At 36.1% G+C, this 26,111-nt stretch overlaps 2 protein-coding genes across 2 annotated transcripts; one reads left to right on the top strand and one right to left on the bottom strand.

Annotated features, from left to right (window-relative positions):
* Positions 1–98: 98 nt before the first annotated feature.
* Positions 99–11,849, top strand: LOC100373159 (PRA1 family protein 3-like). Its single transcript, XM_002732483.4, has 3 exons — positions 99–292; positions 2,285–2,502; positions 4,409–11,849. Exons 1-3 carry the CDS (start codon positions 114–116, stop codon positions 4,546–4,548), a joined length of 537 nt encoding a protein of 178 aa, XP_002732529.2. The 5' UTR covers positions 99–113; the 3' UTR covers positions 4,549–11,849.
* Positions 11,850–12,063: 214 nt separating this feature from the next.
* Positions 12,064–24,434, bottom strand: LOC144347228 (C-C chemokine receptor type 5-like). Its single transcript, XM_078007352.1, is given in 4 exon segments — positions 12,064–12,323; positions 22,221–22,419; positions 23,654–24,076; positions 24,078–24,434. Coding segments are annotated over 4 exon segments (1,239 nt in total).
* Positions 24,435–26,111: the final 1,677 nt, after the last annotated feature.

Raw genomic sequence — 26,111 nt, 5'->3', positions numbered from 1 at the left:
AAGGTAATACATAGCTAGAGAGACGCATGATTATAGATATTGTTAAATAAGCATTACATAGTATAGTATAGTATAAACTTAAAGGGTATTAAGGTCAAAGGTTAAAAGGAAACATGGATGATATTCAAGTCCCACCGCTTCGTGCTTTCAAAGACTTTTTGGGTGAATCTGCTCGGTTTCAGACACCTGCTTTTAACGATCTAATGAGATGGAATAATAGGGTTGTCAACAATCTTCTATACTACCAGACAAATTATTTTCTTGTTACAGTGGTTATGTTTTTAATCGTTGGGTAAGTAGCTGGTTGTTCAAATGTTTTGGCAGACGTCATTTATAATTAATGGAGGACGCGCCATGATAACAATGTTTTCATCAGGACAATGACATATAAGCTGGTAAGAAAAAGAAATGCTTGAAAAAAATTATGATGAGTGGATACAGTTTTAAAGTTCGCAGTTATGTGAAATAATTAAAAACATAAAATGTGTTAAAATGATGCTGTTTAGATAAAAATATGATTTATTAAAAAAGTAGATATCCTGTTTTTAGTTTCCCGCTTTTTTCACTTTGTACCTTTTGAAAATGCTTTATCCCTTGTAAAACTGATCTTAGGTCAAACATGCCTACATTATACATGACCTTCAAGAACAAACAAGGCATCCTAGTTTAATAATCTGGCCTAATTTAAATACCCCCTAGACTTGCGTACAGCATACAGTCTCTTATTTGCTTTAGTGCAGTAGTGTGTTTTTTTTAATAAAATAAAATATTATGCGAGTGTAAAAATGGCTGGGTTACCATGATAGCTGGAGACTTACATCCCTTGTAAGTGTTCCCTTGCTATTAATATTAATGAGCATTTTAGTGACCTCACAAATTACCTGGTAGCGTAATTTACATATAGGATTTGTTACATACCGGTAGCATATATACATGCATATAAGTTTACAAGATGGCCAAGAATGGTGGGCAAGTGACTGCGTACAAAAGAGACGATCACAACCGTTTATTGGCAAAGATGCAGGAATGCATTTGCAAGTGTATATGCATCAGATATAGAAAAAAATTGTAGTCCAGGCAGAAAGGCATATTTTAGAATGTTAGGTACCTGGGGTACTTATCATTACCTGTAGACACACTCGAAAAGCATTGCAACCAGAAGCGTACATATCGCATTCTCTTGTTGGTAGTCTCAAAACGATGCATAGCCTAGTATCTTTAGTGCACCTTTAACACAGTCTTGCGTGGCCATCTTCAAATAATTACCAAGAATATTGTAAAATGCAGGCATGCAAAATTTAACTTTCGATGTAACTTCTAATAAGCTATTGAGACCATTGTTTATGACAACTCCAATTTTGACCTCAATGCTGATTGGTTGAATAATATTCATCTTGTCAATCATTGCATCTTGCACTGAACACCTGACTGGTGACAATCATCAGTGTTGCAAGAGGGCATCTGCTAGAGATGTAAGTCTCTTGTTTGTTTTGTGGTAATTCACCATTTATACACTCACATAATATTTTATACCCCTCTACTTAAATGCAAGTATTACTCTGATAACAATTCTTATTATTGTTACAAGAAAGTCATCAGACACTATTTTTTCAACAGTAAACATCACAATGCATATTGAAAATCATACTCCTTACTCTTGGAAATAAGCCTTTATGGAACAGCAACCATGTAAAATAAACTGGATGTTTGTAACATAGGTATTATACCCTTGCCGATTGATTCACTCAGTCGCAAACTCACAAGCTCACACAATGCTGTAGATTTCTGTTATCTATGACAAGATCTTGTCACCACCAATCTAGATTGCAGGAGCTGTTGATTATGGGAGTCATCATGTAATAAGACACTATTAAAAAAACAAAAATATTTTTGTTATTTTACCAACTGATTTTGGAAAATTTCTCATTTACTTGTTGTCACAGAGTTGCAGATATTTGTAAAAACATTGCAGAAACTTGATTTCACCAGCAGTGGGAAGAGTACAAAATTTCTGCAGATTTCAGCACAGACTGTTCTATACTAATTACATGTAGTTCATTTTGTCTGAGAAATTTGCATTTGCAACAAAACTGATATTTTACACCCTAATATTTGTAACTATTGTATCCTGTATTGTGCTACCTTACCCAACCCAGTAACATTCATTGTATTCATTACCTGCCCCTGGCAGCATTTCCATATATACTGGTAATAGTTTCCATATGTTGTTTGTTCAGATTTCAAAATGTACACTAATTTTACAGCTTTTTTATTTCTTTTACAGCTGTTTACATCCAGTCAAAATGTTGATTGGTATTGTAGCTGTAATAGCAGCCTTCATGGGATTTATTATGGCCACAGAGAATAAACGACAAATGAAGAATTTTAAACAAGCTCATCCATTGATATGTGTACTTGCAATATTGGCCATTGGTTACTTCATTGTTTATGTGTTTGGAGGACTGCTGGTATTCATATGGGGCATAGCATTGCCATTAGCAGGTAACTTTTCACTCATCAGGTCACGAACAGCACACAGTAGTGAGCCTATTGTTGCCATAGAAACTTTGATATATTTATTAATAATATAGCTATAACTATTAAGATTTAGTTATATTAATGTTGGGAAAATATTCACTATGAATGGTGTTAAAAACGTGATCAGTGTTCTATATGTCAATCATCGTATCTTGGACATGCCTATATTATTAGGCCAATTGAGCACAGTTTGTAGCGGGTAGGGGGGTATGTACTTTAAGTTTTTATGCTTGCTATGCTTGCTCCGTTTTCGTTTCATTGTTTGAAGCTTAGGTGAAGATAGTCAGACATACTAATTACTGTACTTCGTGTTTTTTCACAAATCACCATTTTCAACTGAAATGAAATCTCATGACTTTGAACTTTAAGAAAAGTGTAAAAACAATTCAGGAACCGACTGAGATTTGTGAGAAGTACATCGTTTTGAATGATGTCAATGTTTTGTACTCTATATATATATGAATATATAATTAGCTAAAGTAAAATAATAATTTATCATTAATTTGACTTTTGTCAGACATTCTGGAACTTTTTGTATGAAAGATACATGTGGGTGTTTGTCTTTATTTCATCAGTGTTCACTTGTGTGGCACCCTCCCTATTTCAAAACATGAAATAGTGCAATCAGTGCAAAGCAATTGTTCAATGATAAATCTTATAAAAACATGACACACATCTGTCTTATTACCTGAGGGTGGTGAGTGTCTGCTGATTACACTTTGAGAAACAACAAAACTTTTGGGCTACTGCAGATGGCAATAACTTTTTTGCAGTTTGCATAATTCTGTAAAATTTACACGAAAAATACACAAAGGTCACTTGCTCATTATATTTTATGTATGTAGCTCAAAAAGAACAATTTTGTCAATTTCAGCAAATAACACCGAATAAACGGCAAGGTAAAGACTATGTCTAATTATAGTAAATACGTACTGCGTGCGTGACTCGAACCGGCGCTCGCGTACGGCACCTAATCGCCTAGCTACACGCCACTACACGTCTTCCCCTCGGCCACCGGGCATCCCCAAAAAAGGATGCTTAATAACCGAGCTTATTACGTGCAGAGAACGTGAAACCCGAGGCCGAGGGGAAGACGTGTAGTGGCGTGTAGCTAGGCGATTAGGTGCCGTACGCGAGCGCCGGTTCGAGTCACGCACGCAGTACGTATTTACTATAATTAGACATAGTCTTTACCTTGCCGTTTATTCGGTGTTATTTGCTTACTTTACTTCCTATGTCTACAGCAACTTTGAGTTTAAAAATTATTTCTCAGTACTTATTCACTGTTAAAATGCTGTACCATTACTTTCACCATCCTACTACAGCCAGATCTGAAGGCCTTTGCCGCATTCTGGCCATGCTGTGTGGCGCGTATCGCGTGGACGGGTTTCACGTTCTCTGCACGTAATAAGCTCGGTTATTAAGCATCCTTTTTTGGGGATGCCCGGTGGCCGAGGGGAAGACGTGTAGTGGCGTGTAGCTAGGCGATTAGGTGCCGTACGCGAGCGCCGGTTCGAGTCACGCACGCAGTACGTATTTACTATAATTAGACATAGTCTTTACCTTGCCGTTTATTCGGTGTTATTTGCTTACTTTACTTCCTATGTCTACAGCAACTTTGAGTTTAAAAATTATTTCTCAGTACTTGTCAATTTCAGTTGTTACTGAGATTTACTCCTGCAATGTGTTATTCACATTTTGGGTCTTCTTTTCAACTCGAAAAACTATGGTATATCACCAAGCAAACCCACAGCTGACATAATTAAAACACATGTTTTCACCCAGTCAGAGCAATAAATTCAAGCAATTAAAATGCTGGTATGATATAATATTCATTTGACTACCATGGTTTTTTTTTTTTTTTTTTCAGTTATTTTCCTGCATGCTTCATTCAGACTTCGAAATATTAAGAACAAAGTGAGTTATGGAGCAGAATCATTTGGATTGAAGAGAACGCCTATGGGTGTGCTGCTTACTGCACTAGGACAAGAGCAAGAAGCCAGGTCTTGAAAAGTAGCCAGAGGGATATTAAAAAAGTATTTTGGGTCACATCATCTCTAACATGGATCAGTGATGACCTTACTGGCCTTTTTACAATCAGGCTTCAACTTGATTTCCATCCCCCATGCCTCTGCACTCCTGTGACCTTTGACTCATGTGTACTTTTATTTCGCGCCACTGCCTCTTTTATAGTAATTTATTCTGGAATCCTCCTGACATAATGTGACCCATTTTTGGTACCAACTGCTTTGGGATTGAAAAAGTATTTATTACAAAAAATTCTGTGAAAGGTAGCTTATAAATTCTATACACGAGTATGGAAAATCTTTTGATTAGGTTTTGAAGATATCTGCAAAAAAAACTTCAATTCAATATTTTCTTGGACTGCATAGTATATCGCTGCACTCTGAATAATATATACACAGTCTCTGCAATTTAGAACAAACTGTGTTAAATGTTTGACTGTATTACTTGAAAACATTGAGTGTGGATTCTTGTGAATTTTTATTGAAAATGGGTGTTTGCAATTACCCTGTCTGTGTGTTTGTATGTACCGGTATGTCTATCCACCAGTATCTCAAGAACTGTTGGTCAGATATCAATCGAACGTGGTACTCGAACCTGATTAGATCTCTACGTAATAATTACTACCTAATTTGAATAATAATTAGTCAGGTTTTTACCTTTCTACTGATATCTCAAATACTAATCATCACATTTCAATGAAATTTGTTACATAGATGATATGGAACAATGCACAGACCTGTTTAATTGACTCCCATGTGCGAAGCACAAAATGGGAGTCTTTGCAGTTAGTGTGTCTGTATGTGTGTGTGTATGTGTGTATGTGTGTATGTGTGTATGTGTGTGTGTGTGTATGTGTGTCCGACTGTTCCACTGCTATCTCAAGAACCATACATCGGTTTTTGATGAAACTTGGTGCATAGATGCTCTGGGCCAATGCGCAGATTTGATTAGGTTTTGGTAAAAATCCATGCTCGTTAATTACCTAATTTGCATGATAATTAGCTAATTTTTAGCTGTTCTATGACTGTTCCACTGATATCTAAAGAACCACTCATTGGATTTTGATGAAACTTGGTAAATATATGCTCTGAACATATGCGAAGATTTGATTAATTTTTGGTAAACATCTGTGCATATTAATTACCTAATTTGCATGATAATTATCTATTTTTTAGTGGTTCCATGACTGTTCCACTGATATCTAAACAACCACTCATTGGATTTTGATGAAACTTGGTACATAGATGCTCTGAACTAATGCTAGGTTTTGATTAGTTTTTGGTAATAATCCGTGGATACTAATTACCTAATTTGCATAATGATTAGTCAATTTTCGGTTTTTCCACTGATATCTCAAGTACTAATCATCACATTTCAATGAAACTTGGTACATAGATGTCATACGACACTGCACAGACCTGATAGTTTTTATGGTAATATCAGTACATATTAATTACCTAATTTGCATAATTAATTAATTTTCAGCATTTGATATAAGTAGTTAGCATTACATTTCAATGAAACTTGGTACTTACATATTCAAGGACTATGCAGAGATTGATTGTTTTCGATAAATATTTGTGCATATTAATCACCTAATTTGCATAATTAGTTAATTTTCCGCTTTTCCACGGGTATCTCAAGTACTAATCATCGCATTTCAATGAAACTTGGTACATAGATCCTTTAGGACTATGCAGAGTCCTGATTAGTTTTAGGGTAAATAATTGTGCATATTAATTACCTAATTTGCATAATTAATTTTCAGCTTTTCTACTGATATCTAAAGTACTAATCATCACATTTCAATGAATCTAGAATTATGCAGACCCAATTAGTTTCCGGTAAATATCTGTGCATATTAATCACCTAATTTGCATAATTAACCAACTTTCACACTGATATCTCAGGTACTATACATCACATATCAATGAATGTACATGGATGCTGTAGGACAATAGACAGACCTGAATAATTGTGGGTTAAAATCTGTACATATTAATTACCTAATTTGCATAATTAACCAATTTTAAGCTTTCACACTGATATCTAAAGTACCGTAAAAACTCCAAAATTTCGACCGGTTTTAAATAATTGGTGTTAGAAATGTGACGTGTTTTTAGAGTCAAAATTAAGGTGCATTTTCGGACGGTCGAATTTTTCAGAATAGAAATCAGCAAAAAAAAATGGGGATGATAGACAGTGTGCTTCATTAGTTTTTAAAAAATGCAATGTCCGTCAATTGACGTAAACTTCCTCATGTTTCACGGTAAAAGCAAAGGTCGTGGCCGAGTTGTAACTCAAAATCAAATCATAAAACAAAGTCATCAATCAGTGAGTATTATGACAAGCAAAACAAAACATCAAGACGCGGAGAAGAGGTCAGCACAAAACTAATAGGTCAAAAGACAAAGCTGTCTCGCACTACCTAGGAAAACTTGCGAATGTTCGAAGTACAGGTACCCATTGGACAAAAGATACATGGAAGTTTAGCAAACGATCTCCCCGACCCAGTGCAATGTATCCGGTTAGAATCAAAGCTCACGTGTCCCTTATTTGAGGGACCAAATTCTGCCGTAAATTCGCCCTTGGATTAAAAAATAAAATGGGATTTAAGAAAATAAAATGGGACTTTTAAGGTGTATTTTGGCGTCATTTTTCGGACATTTCAATCAATCCTGCCGGCTAAAATAGAGTCTAAGTTTTACCGTAGTCATTGACGTCTGTCTATTCAAGAGTACACGTGTATGATTTTTATCGTGACTAGTGTGAGCGGGTAAGCTTCCTTTCGAGAATGAGCTGTTATCACTGTGAACAATGTTAAATTATTCTTCAGATGACCAGTTTATTTTTTAAAAACAACTAATTTTTTTATTTAAAAAAAATCATGCCGTTTTCGCATCAAAATCCAAGCCAAAATATCGTACTACAACATCAATTTCTTCCGCATTGCGTTCAATAACATTAACATATTTAAATAAGCTATGGTAATTTGAACACGTTGGCATCATCCAGCTTTTTGATTGGTTAATTAGCTATTTGACCTAAGAGAACATGGCGGATATCCTACAGCATCAAACGTTTATGCGAGACCGGAATCATTCGCTTACGATGAAACTAAGTTGACTTTTATTTGTATTTCATAACCATTCAACAAATTTATTTTGTGTACATTACTATAATCACTACTGAGTACAGTAATAATCAACAATTCAGAAACGCAGCATGCCGAGATTTTTGTGTTCGTTTTTATTTGAAACTTCGTTTATTTAGAATATATTTTCGTTACCAATAAAATAAAAATCTCTCAGTCAATCAGAAACCCGGATTCATGCCTTTGAGGAAGGTCCCGTTTGAACGCTCACATCGTTTTTTTTTTCGTTTGGGGGAAAACTAAAACTGGTCGCAATTTTCGAATAAGAATGAGTCGGCAATTTTTAGTGGAGTCGAAAATTTGGAGGTAAATAAAACACCGAAACCCGGCAAATAAATAGGCGATCGAATTTTTAGAGGGGTCGAAATTTTGGAGTTTTCACGGTACTAATTATTCCATTTCAATGAAACTTTGCTCTAGGACAATGTACAAACCTAATTAGTTTGGGGTAAAAATCTGTTCATATTAATTCCCTAATAAGCATAATAATTCATAATTTTTTGGTTCTAATCACATTTCAATTAAACTTGGAGACATAGATTTTCTGTTACATTGTGCAGACCTCATTAGTTTTACACTCAAATCTGGTCATATTAATTTTCTGATTTGCATAATTAGTTTTCAGCTAAGTAATTTCGAATTATATTTAATGTGTCTCCAATACTCTCAGCACATGGGAGTTCTTTCTAAGCTTTCTTTGATTTTGAATTAAAATCTGTGCATTTGAATTTAAAGTTTGAGCATACTAATTGCATAATCGTCACATTTCAAAGATGCTCTGTGGGACATGATTAGTTTAATGTTGCAAACCATGCATAATGATTTTCTAATTATTGTTAGCCAATTTTTTTATCTCTTAAAATCAGATTTAATTGAACCTTGTTGCAGAGGTACTCTGGAATAAATTAAACTGCAAACCACAGATGTACAATCAAATTTATTTTCTGTGATTTGCATAAACAATCAATAAACAATAACAAATATTAGTTGCCAAGCTTAAAAGGCTAATCTAAAATTTTAATTAATTTTTATTATGCCTCCATTGCTCTTCGCACACATGAGTTCTTCTAAGTTTTCTCTGATTTTATGATAGTTTTTGTGAGTTTATCACTAAAATAGTTCACAACAAATTTTAAAAATTCTTAGAAGTCAATCAAAAGTTTGAAATTTTCATGAGCTAAAGATCATTGGATGTACATACTGTAAAAGGGATAATTATTCACTGGGTTTTAATTATGCTTATTTTGCTGACTGGAAAATGCGCTAAATGAAAACCCAGTGAATATTTAAAATTTAGCATAGAACACATTATCTAAATGATAAAACCGTGAATTTAAAACCCATTGAATATGCCTGAAATGGTAAATCAGCGAAATTTAAACCCAGTGAAAATTAGTTATTTTACAGTACATGCATACATACAGTACAGGTGCAATCAGACAAGTCCCGGAAATTAATATATGTAGAAGTATGTACCACTGATAATAATTGTATTTATTTTCCAAATGAATTATTGTTCTGATTGACTGTCGCCCTTTACCACTTCATCATGCAGTGTTATTCTCTATTAGAATTAGAACAAAGCATGAACAAATATGGATGAACAAAAATTATTTTGGGGTCTGGTTATAGATTTTATTTTTCGCTCAAAAAACAGTTATGTACATAATTAGGATATATTGTAGTAGTATAGTGGTATGTATTTCAGATTATTTTATGTTTGCAGTGGGCAAAATATATTGAAATAAAGGAGTTGAAGTTGGTATATGCAACAAAATAGTATATTGTACTCTATTATGTATAACAAATAATATTATATGTATACAAGCGCACATTCATTCACTTGAATGGTGTAGGAACCTAGGTTGGGTTGCTTTGATATTAGGTGGAATAATAATTTTACTATTTATACTCTGTTGAAATGTACTCAAGATGAATGTATAGTGTAGTACATGTAGGAAATATATGCACATGAAAACAATGATCTGAATAAAAATTTACGGCTGGAGGTTATTCAATGTGACAGTCCAAGATGGCCGACTGGTGCTATTCAATGTGACAGTCAAAAATAGCTGCCTGATTACTTTTCAATGTGATAGTCCAAGACGGCTGACTGGTTACTTTTCAATGTGACAGTCTGAGATGTCCGACTGGTGACCATTCAATATGACAGTCCAAGATGGTCGACTGGTGACCATTCAATGTGACATTCCAAGATGGCCGACTGGTGACCATTCAATGTGACATTCCAAGATGGCTGACTGGGGACTATTCAATGTGATAGTCTAAGATGGTCGACTGGTGACAATGCAATGTGACAGTCCAAGATGGCCGACTGGTGACCATTCAATGTGACAGTCCAAGATGGCCGACTGGTGACCATTCAATGTGACATTCCAAGATGGCTGACTGGGGACTATTCAATGTGATAGTCTAAGATGGCTAACTGGTTACTTTTCAATGTGACATTCTGAGATGTCCGACTGGTGACCATTCAATGTGATAGTCCAAGATGGCTGACTGGCGACCATTCAATGTGATAGTCTAAGAAGGCCGACTGGTGACCATTCAATGTGACATTCCAAGATGGCTGACTGGGAACTATTCAATGTGACAATCCTGCATGTGAGCAAAAATAAATTAAAGTGAAAACTGACAATATTTAGAATGCCACTGTGATAATTTAAGCCCATCTTAAATAAATGGTAAAAGAATTGTAAATGATTGCTTTGAAATTGAATTGAAAATTAATCTTCTACATATTTCTGGAAATGTCATATTTAAAAAAAATATTATTTTGCATTTTTATTAATATACATTGTAGTTCCAATATACAGTTTTTATATACATCAAATGAAATAGTGTAAATGCATGCCATTTGTTCTGTAATTTAGTGCAACTATATAACTAGTAACTATTGCAATTCATTTGTAAACAGATTTGTCAACTCAGCCACCATGTAGAGAGTTGTGTGCCCATGTGTTCTTGATAGATTCATGTCAAACATTTATGTGTATTGTCTACACTATTGTGTTTAATTATGCAAAGTGTCTGTATTTACTTGGCCATCTTGCTTACATTACATTTATTTACATTATGTTTTCTTTTTTCAATATGTAGTATATATATATACTGGTATATAGTTTTGTTCAGAAGTACTGAGGGTCATTGACCAAAATGTACAAGTCAATAAAAGAGAAAACATTTGGGTAATACAAGGTCAAGGGTTATGAATACTGAATGGTAAAAATAAATTACAGTAATTCTTGCTCTTCAAGATGCTAGGTTCTTTTTTTTTTTGAGGGGAGTATTTGAATGCCTACGTTTCTCAATAAGCATTGTGTGAGCAGCGATTCTAAATACAGTCAGTGCTAATCACAAAGCAGGCTTCATATCTGTTGAAAGATTAGATTCATGTTCCAAATTGTTAAATAGTTTGTATGTACTTAAGCGATCAAATGAATCAATGTTACAACAGTCTTAAAAGTCAATAGCACTGACGTAAACTATGTAAATATCTACTTGTATAACCCACACTTTGATTATACCAAACCCCTGCAAAGCTAAACATGAATAGAATTTCATCAGGTTTTTTATCCAACAATACTTGAAAGCTGTAGCGATGATATACATCGTGGTCTGTGAACATTACAAGTATTTTCAACCATTGCTGCTAAGCTCACAAAATGTAAGGTCTAAAAACCAAGCATGCACTGCACTACAACATGAATTATGAAACTGTTTGGCAAGCCAAGCAACAATTATCAATATTTCAAATGCTTGTTTTCTGTATCTGCAGCTTCATTATATCCCCAAATCTCACTACAATAGCTTTAATATATCAATTATGTAAGCCATTCTTTGGGGTTGGTTTGTTTGTTCTGCTATTTTTTGCATCTTTATAACAGGTAACTTTTGGAATTAGAGTTGTAAACTTGATTTAAACAGAGTGCAGTGTGTAGCCATGACTCATTGACAAATTGATTGTCATATATTGAGTTTCATACAGGGTAATCGTTGTGGCACTACTAGATGTAAAGTATATTTACCTAATCTTGCTTACATTACATTTATTTTTTTCATTTTGCTATTCTTAATTATTTTCTAAATAAAGTGTGCGTTGTTACAACTGAGTGTATCACCTGAATATTTACACTTGTCAGTTTCCCCTCTAAGTTAATGAATTTTGGGTCTGTTTAATTCCACTTACCTTCACTACTATACCCCTCCCCATCTAACATCTAAATTTGAGGAGAAAATTTTAGGGGGGGTAAGAATACAAATCTTTTTTATTCACCGGAAGTCATTGTTGTCGGCTGCAAGAAGTCTGTACCAGTGTATGGTCAAAGGGAGACAACTCGCGGTGTCTCCAATGCGACATGTTCGCGACTCTTTTCAGTGCAATCATAAAATCCGAAGTGGTTTCCAAGTGTTCTAGGTAATATGTAACGATTAACATGATTGGCTGGGTTTGCTCTGAGTGAGCTGCCCTGTCGCCCAGCAGAACCTATGGCTTGGACATAGACTCTGAAGTCGTTAACGATGTCAGCCTGGACCCCAGCTACATTGCTTTCAGCTAAAATTACAATTCTCATTCTCAACCCTGAATATGCACGATAACATAGCCAATATTATGCTGTATACTTGCTATGGGATATGTCTTAGCAATGTACGTTATAAAAATTCTGTGTTAGGAAATAAAGATATTATGCATGCACTACAAAATATTGTATAACACTTCACATATATAAAGACCTGATTTGCATACTAATTATCAAATATTAAGCTTTTTACCCAACAGATTTAAACTATTTTATACACATGTGCTCTGGGATACTCCACAGGTCTGATTAGGTTTTAGTAGCAATAATAGTTATCTAATTTCCATAAACTTATCAACTAGTTTTTACTATTTTTCAATGTATCGTAGGAGTCTGATCAATTGTGATGGTGGTGACGGGATAGTGGTCATGTGACCTCATTGATATGCATGTCTATCTTGAGCACTGTTACAGATACAACCATGCAATTAGTGCTATCCTGGAAGCAATAGGCAAAGAATTACAAGAGATATGACTTAACATAATAAAACCATATTTGGTCATTTGATTTCATTTATAAGCATAATTATAATATCTAGAGAACCAATCCTATGAATGAGGCATCAGATGCCCTTGTATAATCATGTGACCTCATTAATATGCATAATTGTAATAATACCAAGAGAAATTCTAATAATACAAACGGGCAACCACTGCAATAATGAAAATAAATGACTAAACAGATGACCATATATGGTCATATTACCTCATTAATTTGCTTAAATGTTATACTCAAGCACTGTTGCAATTGGGAACATGCAACCAGTGTTATATGATACAGACATCGGATAAGACATGACTAACATCCAATGAGCATTATATGGTCATGTGACCTCATTAATATGTGTAATTATGACTTACATCAAAAGCCCATGTATGGGGTAAACAAGGCGTTGATTCAAATATGTTACTGCACAGGCTCAGTGGAATATGGGTTAAGTGCATATGCATGGTTTAGTGATTATCTTGCTCAATGACATTGCCAACAGACAGCTTGTATTAATGGCATAGTAAGTGAGCCACTCAAGTGCATGTAACCTATGACATGTTTCTAAAAACATATATGAGGTACAATCAACTCCAATTTAACACTTAACTTAAATTTAATTGGTTGGATCTAAATATGCGAACTCTTAATGTAATAATACACTTGATTTCTGTTTTCCGGTATATCTAAAGGACTCTCGAATATATATTTTTTTTGGTATAATGGGACCCTCCTGGAAATCACCAATAGTTCTTTCAAGGCTAGTCTGTAACTTTAATTTTATAAACAAGCAATGGCCATGTCATCTTATTAATATGCGAAATTCCAAGATCTAGAAACTATTGCAGAAAGGCATGTGTAACCAATGCTATAATTGAGATTAGAACTAGAAAATATGTTCAGTAGCGAAGCGGATTAACAGACGGAGGAAGCTGAGGTAATACGTTATAGATTATGGCGACCATGGATAAACACCGTCAAACATGAGATATTTTTAATTTGATTTGTATGGCCATGACAATTGATTACACGTGAACAAAATGCAGAACAAAATTAAAGTAATTTTGAAAAATAAACTGTGTGATCATTATGGTGACACGTGATCACTGATGTAAAATTACTTTTGGGGTAGAATTTGTTTGCCAACGTAATATCCAAATGTATGTACATTCTGTAATATCTAATTTCCCAGCTAATTTATTCAAATAAGCCTTCTTTTTACCCATTTTGTGGCAGATTTACGTAATTCGAACAGTTTCACGATTATACTAGTGTCCCTCATTTTGGTGGAAGAATGCAGTATACGACCGAAAACGTTCTACGTCACCCAAAGGGTCTTGTTATCAACTATTTCGGTGACATTTTTTCCATAACCGTGTCTTCACTAGAAAAATATTACAATGATATGTCATTTGAAGACACTGTCACTGTCTTTCATTTTGTTAATGTGCATTCTGCAATTCACGCTGATAAATGAAGTACCGCAATCCACACAGATAAACGCATAAGCAGAGAATGTTGCCATCAATGTTTTCTTGGAAGCCTGTCATGTACTGCGCGAAAAGTCATGCGTTTGCCATCTGGGTGTTGGGGTGTTTTCCAGTTAGTGGTTTCTGAAATAAGGTAGATCCAAACCCGGCGGGGCACTAATCTTGGTGATATGTACCATGCTTGCTCCTGATTTTTAATATACACTCCTCTCCTCTGCCTTCGCACATTGAGAATTGGAAATGAAGACTTCACTATTATTTCAATAACTATTTCAAAAACACTATTGTCATTTAATCCCCGAAATGTACCTTAATTATTTATTCTTATTTATGATTTCACGGACCGTGGTGTAACACAAACTCAACTTTTTTCTCCGTGAAAACATAAACATGGGTACGCGCTCTTCAAGATCCACCACCGAGTATCCTACCCCAATTCTTAATATGAGAGTTTAGCTTGTTTCTCACGGAAATAATATTATATTATATCTCTTGGAGGTATTGAACATATTCTTTATAAGCAATGAATATACCTATACCTACACTGATATATATATATATACTTCTTTCACGTCTCGAGATGTACAAAAACAGTCCAACATTCTCCTTCTCCAACATTCGTAATAACCACGGTTTATTGCAAACAAAGATACCACCGCACGCTGGATTGTAATTACTAAATTAATTATATTAACTTTTAATTTTAATAACATGCAAGTGATGCTTATAAAGCATATGTTTTCGAACAGTGTGTGCGTAAGTTTATAGCGTATTGAGTAATGTAGCGTTTTATGTTATGTACCATCGGTACCAAGGGTATCCAGGTCAGATGTTGGAACTGACGTCGCCGTACATGCGTCCCGGTTTTCAGACGGTGTACTGAGTTGATACAGCTGGCGGTGCTTATCGGTAATGAGTTGCGATGGTCTTGTTTAATGATCTTATTGTCGATGGTTTACTTTTATAACTTTCGGCTCCGACAAGTTGTGCTCTGATTTGAAACAACTGACCATGAAATCGTTGAAACCTAACACGAACATGCTTGATTCAACATTATTTGCAACTTTGCCGTAGAGTTCATGTAGACGACTCGTGTCAGGTAGATCGTTCACTTCTTCCACAAATATCTCTTAATTCTGGTATGATGACACAATCACGTTAAACATAGTTGGCGTTTTTGGCACTGCCAGTTGCAGACGCGTTTTAGTTGAATTGACTGTATGTTGGCCGTCGTTACGTCCATGGGGCATGTCCCCAGCCATAGAGACACATGTTGCCGATGGAGTTTTCTGGCAGATTACCGGGTGACACAGACGTTTAGAGATTGTCCTAATAGCAAATCGTTTCTGGCGATGACTTCGGCGCTCGTAGAATATATTGTCATCTGAAATACATAATTTTCTTGTCTTAATATTGCATTTTGTTTTCTATCTATGTAACTTCATGTGGATATCCTGATGAGATTTAAAGTTCAGTTCACAACTAACGGTTTTGCAATATTAGAGACTGTGAACTTGTCCATGGAGGCTGCAAATTATTAAATATTGTATTCACTGACATTTATTTTGTATTTACATTTGCAATGAGTTCCACAGTATCTTTTTCTTACTGGTGAGGCTACAGTGACTGTGTAGTGTTTTTGTTTTGTCGATTGTTGTCAGTTGTTTGTTTTGTGTTCTTGGAATTTTGTACAAAAATCAACAGCGGTTAGATAGGTATGTTATTTCCATTATGCAGTATATTGTAGACAGTACCTGTATACTTTGTTATCCAGCATAAATACCAGATAGCCCTGCGTACAGTGCTGTGTGTACGGGGACGCGTTCCGTTGATAGATGTCCCCACCAGAGCCCTGAGTACAGTCCTGTAGGTTGGCCTCCTTCCGCTGATCATTCGGCCCCCACAGTCCTGAGAAGGCGCATAGAGCAGGGATTCGACACTATTGTGAAGGAATGTATTGGGCGATTTAAGAGGCATTCAGCTTTGCAGTTAAAAAATAAGCAGGTCGTCACGTCTAACTATTCTGAATGCCTTAACTGGAAGTGAAATTACATAAGATTTCCCACTCTAGTCGATCAAATCGACATTTTCCAACGTCAACCGAAAGTATACGCCGCCATCTTGTTCTTGACGTATTTATAAACAAAACGTTGTTTCGTTGCGTAAAACTAGTTTTTGCCAACGTTCCAGTGCTGTAGGTTCGTTTTTCGGCCACAAAAAGGGTATTTGTGATCACTGGATTTGATCGATAGATGTTTTAGCTGGTTACAATCATGTAAACTGCAGAACGGTTCTCCGCCATAAATTTGTAGGCGGGTGTCGAATCCCCGGTCTATGCGACTTCTCAGGACTGTGGGGGCCGACTGATCAGCGGAAGGAGGCCAACCTACAGGACTGTACTCAGGGCTATCCCCACCACAGCCCTGCGAACTTCCATAGACAAAGTCCGGGACTTTGAAAAATGTAACTTTTTTAATTAAATAACATGCCCAGCTACCAAAAATGATGATCGATTACCAGATATATCCAGAACTCCCAGTTCGGAGTCCAATTGTCATTGAAATCGGCCACTTTGCCCTAAAAACTATCGCATTCTGTCGCGTGAATGAAATTAAAAATGGCGGCGTTTGGTGAATAATTTCTCCGGTACCTCCGCGTGTCCGTCTTTACTAGTCGTTTTTTAAAGACATTTCAGTTTCAGATAACTTTGTAATGGTTGTTACAGATAACTATCGTCATTTCAGCCGATTTCAACCGGGAAACTACTTATTTTTAACTTGCGCACCAATTCCGGTGCGCTCCCGAACTTTGTATATGGAGGTATGCAGGGCTGTGGTGGGGACATCTATCAACGGAACGCGTCCCCGTACACACAGCACTGTACGCAGGGCTAAAATATCAGACTGTTCGGAGGCATGGAATTGTAATGTAAATTTCGTTCATTAATATTGTAAGATGGCGCTTTCTCCGGGGCCTTCAGTACGGCAACCGAGGTGGCTCACAACATGGCATTTTATAAAACTATTTTTACAATTCATTTTTATTTATAATTCCCTTTTAATAACCATTTTCGGTTCTGAAATCGATTTTTGTTTCTAATATCTGTTTTCATTTAAAAAGAACAATTGTTTAAATCCGTTTTCATTTTCAAAATCCATTTTTGATTTAAAAATCCATTTTCCTTTTTTAAAATCCATTTTCGTTTTCAAAATCCATTTTCATTTTTAAAATCCTTTTTCATTTTCAAAATTCATTATTGATTTAAAAATCCATTTTCATTTTTTAAAATCCTTTTTCATTTTCAAAATTCATTTTTGATTTAAAAATCCATTTTCCTTTTTTAAAATCCTTTTTCATTTTCAAAATTCATTTTTGATTTAAAAATACATTTTCTTTTTTTAAATCTATTTTCGTTTTCAAAATCCATTTTCATTTTTAAAATCCATTTTTGTTTTTAAAATTCATATTTGATTTCAAAATCTATTTTTGTTTTTAAAATCCATTTTTGTTTTCAAAATCCATTTTCATTTTTAAAATCCATTTTCTTTTTTTAAATCCATTTTCATTTTTAAAATCTATCGTTTTTTAAATACGTTTTTGTTTTTCCTAATCCGTTTTTATTTTTAAAATCCATTCTCATGTTTTTGTTGACATTTGAAGTATAGGTATATAAGTATTTTTCACGTTGAAGCAAATTTTCCATCAGAATTTACATAAAAATCACTGTTGTTCCCCGCCTATCGCTTTAACTTTAACTGTTTTTAATTGTTTTTACTAAGACTCTCATTTCGATTCGATTTGTGTTTTGTATACCATTTCAACTTGACCTGATTTATTTTTTATTTCCACCAGTGACGTTTCCATGGTAAGGCTTTTTTACGTAAGTTATTCTTCAGACTATAACTTTAGCCGTGGTTCCGTGGCTATTTTAGTTCATAAAGGGTTTTGGGCTTCATCGGTTGGCTTACATTTTGACGTCAAATGCATTTGTGGTCAGGCTTGTCCGCCGACGACGTTGTCTTGTTTACCGACAATACCCTACCCGGTACCAAACGCAGCAAAACCACGACTATAACTTATTCTAATCAACTTTGGAGCTCTCGTTTTATCAGCTGTAACGTTGATACTCAGATTATAACAAATTACAGCTGTGGGTCTGCTGTGTTATCGTACCGGATAAGGTACTGTCGGTATACAAGGCAGCGCCATCGGTGTATGTACAGGCATACGACAGATGAAGATAAGAACCCCCTATGGAACCACGGCCAAATAGGGTATAGTCTGAAGAAGAAGAACTTACGTAAATAAGCTTGCCATGGAATCGTTACCGGTGGAAATAAAAAATCCGGAATCCGAGTTACAATTCCTAGTCACGTCATATGGGGTTAGAGGGCGAGGTTACAGGTCAAAAAGTGAAAATGAAAATGGTTTTGAAAATGAAAATGGAATTTGAAAACGAAAATGGATTTTAAAAATGAAAATGAATTTTAAAAACGAAAATGGAATTTTGAAAATGAAAATGGAATTTGAAAACGAAAATGAATTTTGAAAATGAAAATGGATTTAAACAATTGGATTTTAAAATAAAAACAGAACCCAGAAACGAAAGTGGGTTTTAAAAATTGATTCCAGGACCGAAAATGGTGTTTAAAAAAGGATTAACAAGTAAAAATTTGTTTTCAAAATGTAAATGAATTGTAAAAATGGTTTTATAAAATGCCATGTTGTGAGCCACCTCGGTTGCCGTACTTCAGAGTCCCACTGGCATGTTGATTATGTTCCGGCCCGTTTACTTACTTGTTGTCAGTGTCTGAGTGGTATATGCAAAATACGACCAAGTGAACGTCAGAATATCAAAAAAACAGAAACCTAAAAATCAGTTGCCCATGCCAAGAGAGCCGCAGAACCAAAACAATCTGTCAGCCGTCGCCGTCCACAGCAGCGATATGATTTTACACATCGAAATTGAGAATCGCAGGTGTAGACAATATGCATAGAAATGAACACTAAATACATCTATCCCGGCCAGCAATCGAATCATCAATCTTCATGAGTGACGTAACTGGCATTTCCATCTATTTGCTTCTATTCCCACTATCCTAAAACGCTCAAGTGAATGTTGTCAAATTCGCGAGTGTGCGTATTTTCGTACAGTGGCGTAAACATTGCTACAATCAAAGACGCGCTGAACAGAAAGTCAATTCTGGGCTAGTACCATTGTCAAATTCTGGGGAGTACAGGACTATTTATATGAGAGACGTTACAATAAGGAACTAATACAATTGTTTGATTTGCATATCAAAATCCTTTATTGGAACAGAGCATGTTCTATATTTACCTAAAAACAAAGTTATTATGTTTCTAGACACACAACAGACTCGAAACAATAGAAACCGTCCGATCCGAGCGACCTGCGTTCTTGAAAATCGAGTCTTATCGCCCTTGCGTTTCCGAGCAAAAAAACGTTGAGGCCAAAAACGACCGATTCACCACAACTGAGACTGTGCAGAGAAAGAAATATACCAGTAACGATTATAACAAATCAACACAACACAATATATACGGTTTCCTGTACTTTAATCACAGTCCCTCAACTTGTTGTTGGAATATATATTGTGTTGAGGGACTGTGCTTTAATAAACAAATAACAGGGATGCTGGTCACTGGAACCAGCAAGGAGGGGGATACACTGTAAAATAAAATAAATTAGAGACTTGATCGATGCTGCAGGGAACACTCCACTCTCCATTGGACAACAATGTGCAATGTTGCGTTCCTTCGTATCTGGCACACTGTCGAGGCAGCTGCACTACAATTTAAACTCGTGCTCTGTGTCCAAGGAGTATCGGCAATTGCACTGCTATCTGCTGCTACTGGTAGCACTGGTACAACGGGAGTAGTTCAGGCCATTCAGACTCGGGAAAACGTGTATTTTGTCGCTAATTTGCCGAATTTGATTGTGATGGTGGTTTGAATAGATTAGCACTTAACTGTATTCAGTTTTTGTGTTGTTTTTTCTAAGGTAAATGATTGATTACTGTTTAAATTCGAATAATTGTAAAGCTATGACGTCACTCTGGTGGTAGAGTGTCCCCCCTTCTCAAACTTCGTTCTCGCCAAGGGGCTTTCGCGCTCAGTCAGTGAGCTTCAGTGGTTCCTGTTGATCAGCAGGGATTACTGCACAGCACGTCTGCATATGTACCCCTGTATAGGGTACAGCTCACTGGAGTCAGGAATCAGCATCACAAGATGTTACAGGATCAAGTCAGGTCACCTTCCTGACTAAAGATTTTCCTTTATGTCACAACTTAAATACCCTAGCTAATTTATGGCCATGCAAATAATAAAATGTATATAACGAAATGATTGGTTATCTTGAAATAGCCGACAAATCAGTGTTGCAGAGGATGCCAATTTTGGTAGTGGAATAAACCACTCTTAATCCGAGCTCTACCAATTTAAAGTAGGAGACTCGGGTCAATGATGTCATATTTATTTTCATTGCCAACAACACTGAGCTAAGCACATTCAAAGGCATTTCACAATCACCATGCCACTGTCTGAGACGGTCACAGGTCAACTCGCACCAAAACCAACTCGCACCAGACCAACTCGCACCAATGCTAACTCGCACCAATGCCAATTGGTGCGAGTTGGTTTGGTGCGAGTTGGCATTGGTGCGAGTTAGCATTGGTGCGAGTTGGTATGGTGCGAGTTGGTTTTGGTGCGAGTTGGGTCGAAATCGTCTGAGACATACCATTATGCCACAGGGAGAGACAGGATGTATGTATCACAAATTCTGCTGACAACTCAATCCAGTAAGTGTGTATCAGCAGTCTTAAAAATAAACATGTGCAATGGGTTGTTGCAAAGTATCCAAACATGCGCGCTTTTCATTCACACTGCCAGGGCTCTGTACTTTTCACTTACAATTTATGTCACAGTATTGTTATAAGAATAATATTGCACTTGCAATACGTACGACGGGACGGATGATTGGTAAACGTATGGCACTGGCATGGTATGAGTAGGATCCATCATTATGTACAGTATCGCAATAATCCGAACGGTCAGTCAACATAACATAAATGTTCACTGAGTATATTTGTAGACAGATACGAGAAGTATACGTTTACTTTTGAGATGCAACTTCAATTCCGTCACGGTGCACCATCGTCCGCCTGCACGGTGTTGTTCCGTTCGGACATTCCTCCCTCTACAACACCGTGCGGTAATTCTATTCATAACCGTCTATGTCACGTGGTTGCGCCATAGAAAGTTTACCGACCAATAGAAAGCTTACAATGACTGCCAGAAAGCGCCTCTACATCTAAGCCAACACAGCTACCACTGCACTGTGTGCAGCGACATTTATTCTCGGGTCAGGCATTTTCACCGCCTGGCAACCATCATAGTGAAAACAAAAGGTGTGCTTAAACCGAAGAACGAAGAATATATATGTTATAATTAAACAGTATGAACGATGAGTGCATGTAAACACGGTTACTAAAATAGTAACCGTGATGTAAATGTATTAAACTGTTATGATTAAACAGTATGAATATTCTGTACATATGCAACATATTTAAATTTGGTTGTTTAGGATGTCTTCAAAGATGTCTTCGACCGGTGTTTCACAGCAGCTCACCCGGCAGCTCGCGCAGAGCCCATATAAATACAAGGTAGAGTGGTGCGCGTCTTAAATAGTGAATTAGTTCCGCCTCGAAGATTATGATAGCTTGGCCAAGCGCGTTGAAGAAAGAAGCAATATGATTGGCTGTTGGTAAACTGATTCTAAACTGTGAGGGCATTGTCACATACACGTAGTCCTAATGAAATACTTCAAGGTGATAGTGGAGTGCTTCGCCGGAACATTCACCTTGAAAATTCAAGATGCGGTGCACCCAATTATAACAACTTACCATGTAGCGGATTGATCGTACAACAAGTAGCGTAAAATAGAACTAAGTGTAAGTAGTACCAATACCCTTTCCTATAAGACTTTTTGAAGACACCGTATAACATAGGGTTCAGCACGACGTTCGTATACAGCAGTGGAAAGGCAACTGTTTCTGCGTTCACATCGTAATTTACTCCAATTCGACTCAGAATCAAGAAATTCTGCAAAAACATAATTTGTTTGTTATTAATTTAATTTATAAAGTAATTTACACGGCTATTCTCTAGTTAGAGATGTGTACGACAGCTTGCGTTATATTATAGGCGAATATATTCCATACCAAATTTAATAAATGTTATATTCAAGTTGAAATGCATTGTGTGTACTTATATTTGTAGTATATCAATAGAACCGTCGCTTTATTTCTGGCAATACTCGTGTCGCTTGTGTCGTATCTCGTAACTCATAATTTACAATCAGTTTATTTCATACTAGTAATTGTTTTTGTGTGTCTACAGTTTCAATCAATTAATTAAGATTAATCAATTTTCCGGGCTCGGTCGTTTGATTTATTGATTGACGCTTGTAATTATTGAATGTCGTAATTTACATATCTGATAATAAGAAACACATTTGGAGATGATTAATAAAATGGTCCAGAGCGAATACGCACGTTTTTTAAATTGTAATAATGCTCAGTTCATCGTAATTAATCGGCATTATTTACGCAGGTGAGCAGACATTAGAATCAAATATGGCCTCCCTTTTACAGACATGGCAATAATTTGGTTAAGAATTTTAGACATACTTAGTACATTTATTTTCAGCTAGAAATAGTAAAGAGATAAGAGGTATATGCCTTCAACAAGTCATCTTTATCAGTTCCTGCGGATTTAATCTATTTAGCCTGCTTAATCTATGGATTGGATGAGAATAATAAACATTAAATTATTAAAATATACAAAGAAACACAGTCACTAAAAGTATTCCAATCCTCGAGATTCCATTAACTAACGTCATATTTTGTTCACTTGGCTTAGATACGTTATAAATAGAAGTGTTCTGATAAGCTTTAGCATGAGTGGTCAAAAGGTATGGTAATATCAGTTCAATATACATTAATTAAATCTGATGCCACGGGTATTGAAGTTATAAAGCGAGTTAACTAAATCAATCTACAACTCAGTGATATTAGTATACACAATTAGTACAAAGTTTACAATTATATTTAAAAATAATGAAAAAATAATTAGTTCACTGTTTTCTGTGACAGACAGTATCGCACAATTCAAAACGCCGGAAATTAAAAAAAAAATAAAAAAAATTCGAGAAGATGATTGCATTTTAGATACAACTATGGAAGGTATTATGATAGTACTTGCATCGCAATCCAGGAACATTTTAACGGGTAATGTTTTCCGTCAAATTACTATCGTGTGTCCTGAGTATACTTACGAGATACGGTACCCAGAACAAGAAGAACACCACAGAGTGGGCAATAATGAGTATGGCAAACCGTCGTTCCGAGACACTTCGTTCCGCCACATAGCTTCGATTCCTGTATCTACACAGAATTCTAGCCACAGCTATGTTACAAAACAAAAACACACACAAGGCGACGTCAAACAAAGTTCCATTCAGTGGTAATATCGCCGCATAATATGTATCAGTCGTGTCCGTGTTGTAGTTCAGACAGAGAAACCAACCGTGTTTCAGTCCAATCCTTCCACTGTTGACGATCGCTGTAGGAATGGAGCTGGCGAAACTGAACACAGCAAAACACGTAATTGCAATTCTCACTCTCCGCGTGGTGACGTCAGATTTGTAAAGTAATGGCCGGTTGATGGCAAGATAGCGATCGACGGTCTGTGCCTGGACGATAAAAAAATGAAAACTTCAAAAATGCCCACGAGAGGGAGTATTGTATTCCACATGTTATGTCACCACCAATCCATTGCCTTGCACCGAGACTGGCAATACTGATACTATGCACGCATATCGTCATCAGTAAATCACTCACGGAGAGAATACATATTAACATATATGGAAAAGATTTTCTGTGACGAATAATAGTTACAGACGTAGCTATACACAATAGGTTACCTATTACGGCAAAGAGAACAACAATTGCGTAGTAGATGATGTTAGGCGTCCAATGCACATGTTCAATCTCTTCTGAAAAATCACAATGATCTGTGGAAATGTTGCAGGAAGTGTAGTTGTCGGTAGTTTCCATGTTTGGTCTAGTATGGTCAAATAAGTCTGTACTGTCTTTTTACGGTTCTGGTCAATGACCGCTTCAAGGTGAAATGCACATAATAGAGGCATGTGTTTTCACGGACTGCAATGTTACGAGTGACGTTCGATGTCCGTATATTGTAGCAAACTTGTAAATGGTCCAACAACTATCATTGAATCACTTGTCACATTATGCTAATGAGCATGTCGATGCTCACGTAGTTAACACATTAACGCATGCGCGTCAAAATTCTTCTGTTTTTACGCAAAGGAGAAGGAGATTTTTGATTTTTAACAGGTAACGTTTATTCCAGGAAAATATCAGCATGCGTTACAAGTAGTTAAAAAATGTGTATAAAAAGTTGCGATTTTTACATATAGTAAATAAGTAAAGTTTAAACAGAGCCGGCTGTTTATATCGTGAATACTAATGCATTGTCAACTACTTTACATAGAGTTTTTTTTTTACCCCAAAATGTATCAAAATGAGCCAACTTATTGCACAATTTTGCATATTGGTATTCAAGTAGGACACGTCTCTTGATTCTACCGTGAAAAACATCAAGTATATTACTGTTGCATCCATTCTTAAATTTATCAAAGTGCGTGGTATGGGTGACTATTTTAGCTGTGGTAAAGAGATAATTACTTAACTGAAAATCTGACTTTCTTCCTTTCATGTAAGGTGGACCCAACACATACCACGTGAGAGGATAGATATGCTATGTTTTTAGCTAATTTAAATATAGTTCTGAGTAGCTGAGTAAGACGTGGACATTCTAGGAACATGTGCAATAAATCGTCAGGTACGTTTTTACAGAAGGGGCACTCATTGTCAGTGTAACCTGAAACTTGCATGAATGTGCCCGTGGAAATGGCGCCTTTCAGAAACCGCCATTGTAAGTCACCTTGTTTTTGGGAACTGGAAAATCATAAACACATTTGAAATTGGGCATAATTTTGGTTGGGATACTTAAAATGTCTCTCCAGACAGTGTCTATAGTCTTGTTATAAAAAATAAGTGATTTGATTACAAGTTCGTATATAACCTTCTTTTCGAATTTGTATAGAGAGACTGAGTGCTCAACAATGGTATCGTCATTGTCAGATTTGATGTGAAGTGTGTACGCATACCTGGAGGTGTCTGGTGGCGGTGGTTCATCAGTTTCTTCGTGAAAGTACTCTATAAAAGGTAGGTCCGGGAGACTGGATATAATTCCTTTGTGTAGAGAATCAATTTTTTGTTTGAGAATACGATAGGAGTGTATTGGTACCGTTGATGCGAGCTCGTCTGCAGTTTTCCAACGACGAAATTTCGTGTTAATCAAGTCACCAATTCTGGTTAATCCAGCATGAGCAAAGTGATCAATAATGAATGGTTGTTCAGTATCAGGATGTGAAATAAGCGGGTTATTATAAATTGGTTCATTAAGGTATTCATGAATTTCAGTGGGTATGTTTGTCCGCCTAAATTCGACTCGTTACAGGCTGTGAGAATTTCACTGTAAAAAGAAGGAGCGCAGTAGTAACTATCTGGGCTTTCAAAACGTGTAGCAAAGAGATGTTTACTGTAGTTAAGGTTGTTGAATTGTCTGAGACAGTAGTCTGTGAACTGAAAGCTAGGATGGTCCAGGCCGGAGTAAAGGTATCGCTGTATATATTGTAGTCTGAATGA

Source organism: Saccoglossus kowalevskii, chromosome 3 (assembly GCF_978046115.1).
Source record: "Saccoglossus kowalevskii chromosome 3, keSacKowa6.1, whole genome shotgun sequence".
NCBI classification, from domain to species: Eukaryota; Metazoa; Hemichordata; class Enteropneusta; family Harrimaniidae; genus Saccoglossus; species Saccoglossus kowalevskii.
Note: the sequence above shows the minus strand (reverse complement) of the source record. Positions and strands in the feature narration are given on the sequence as shown.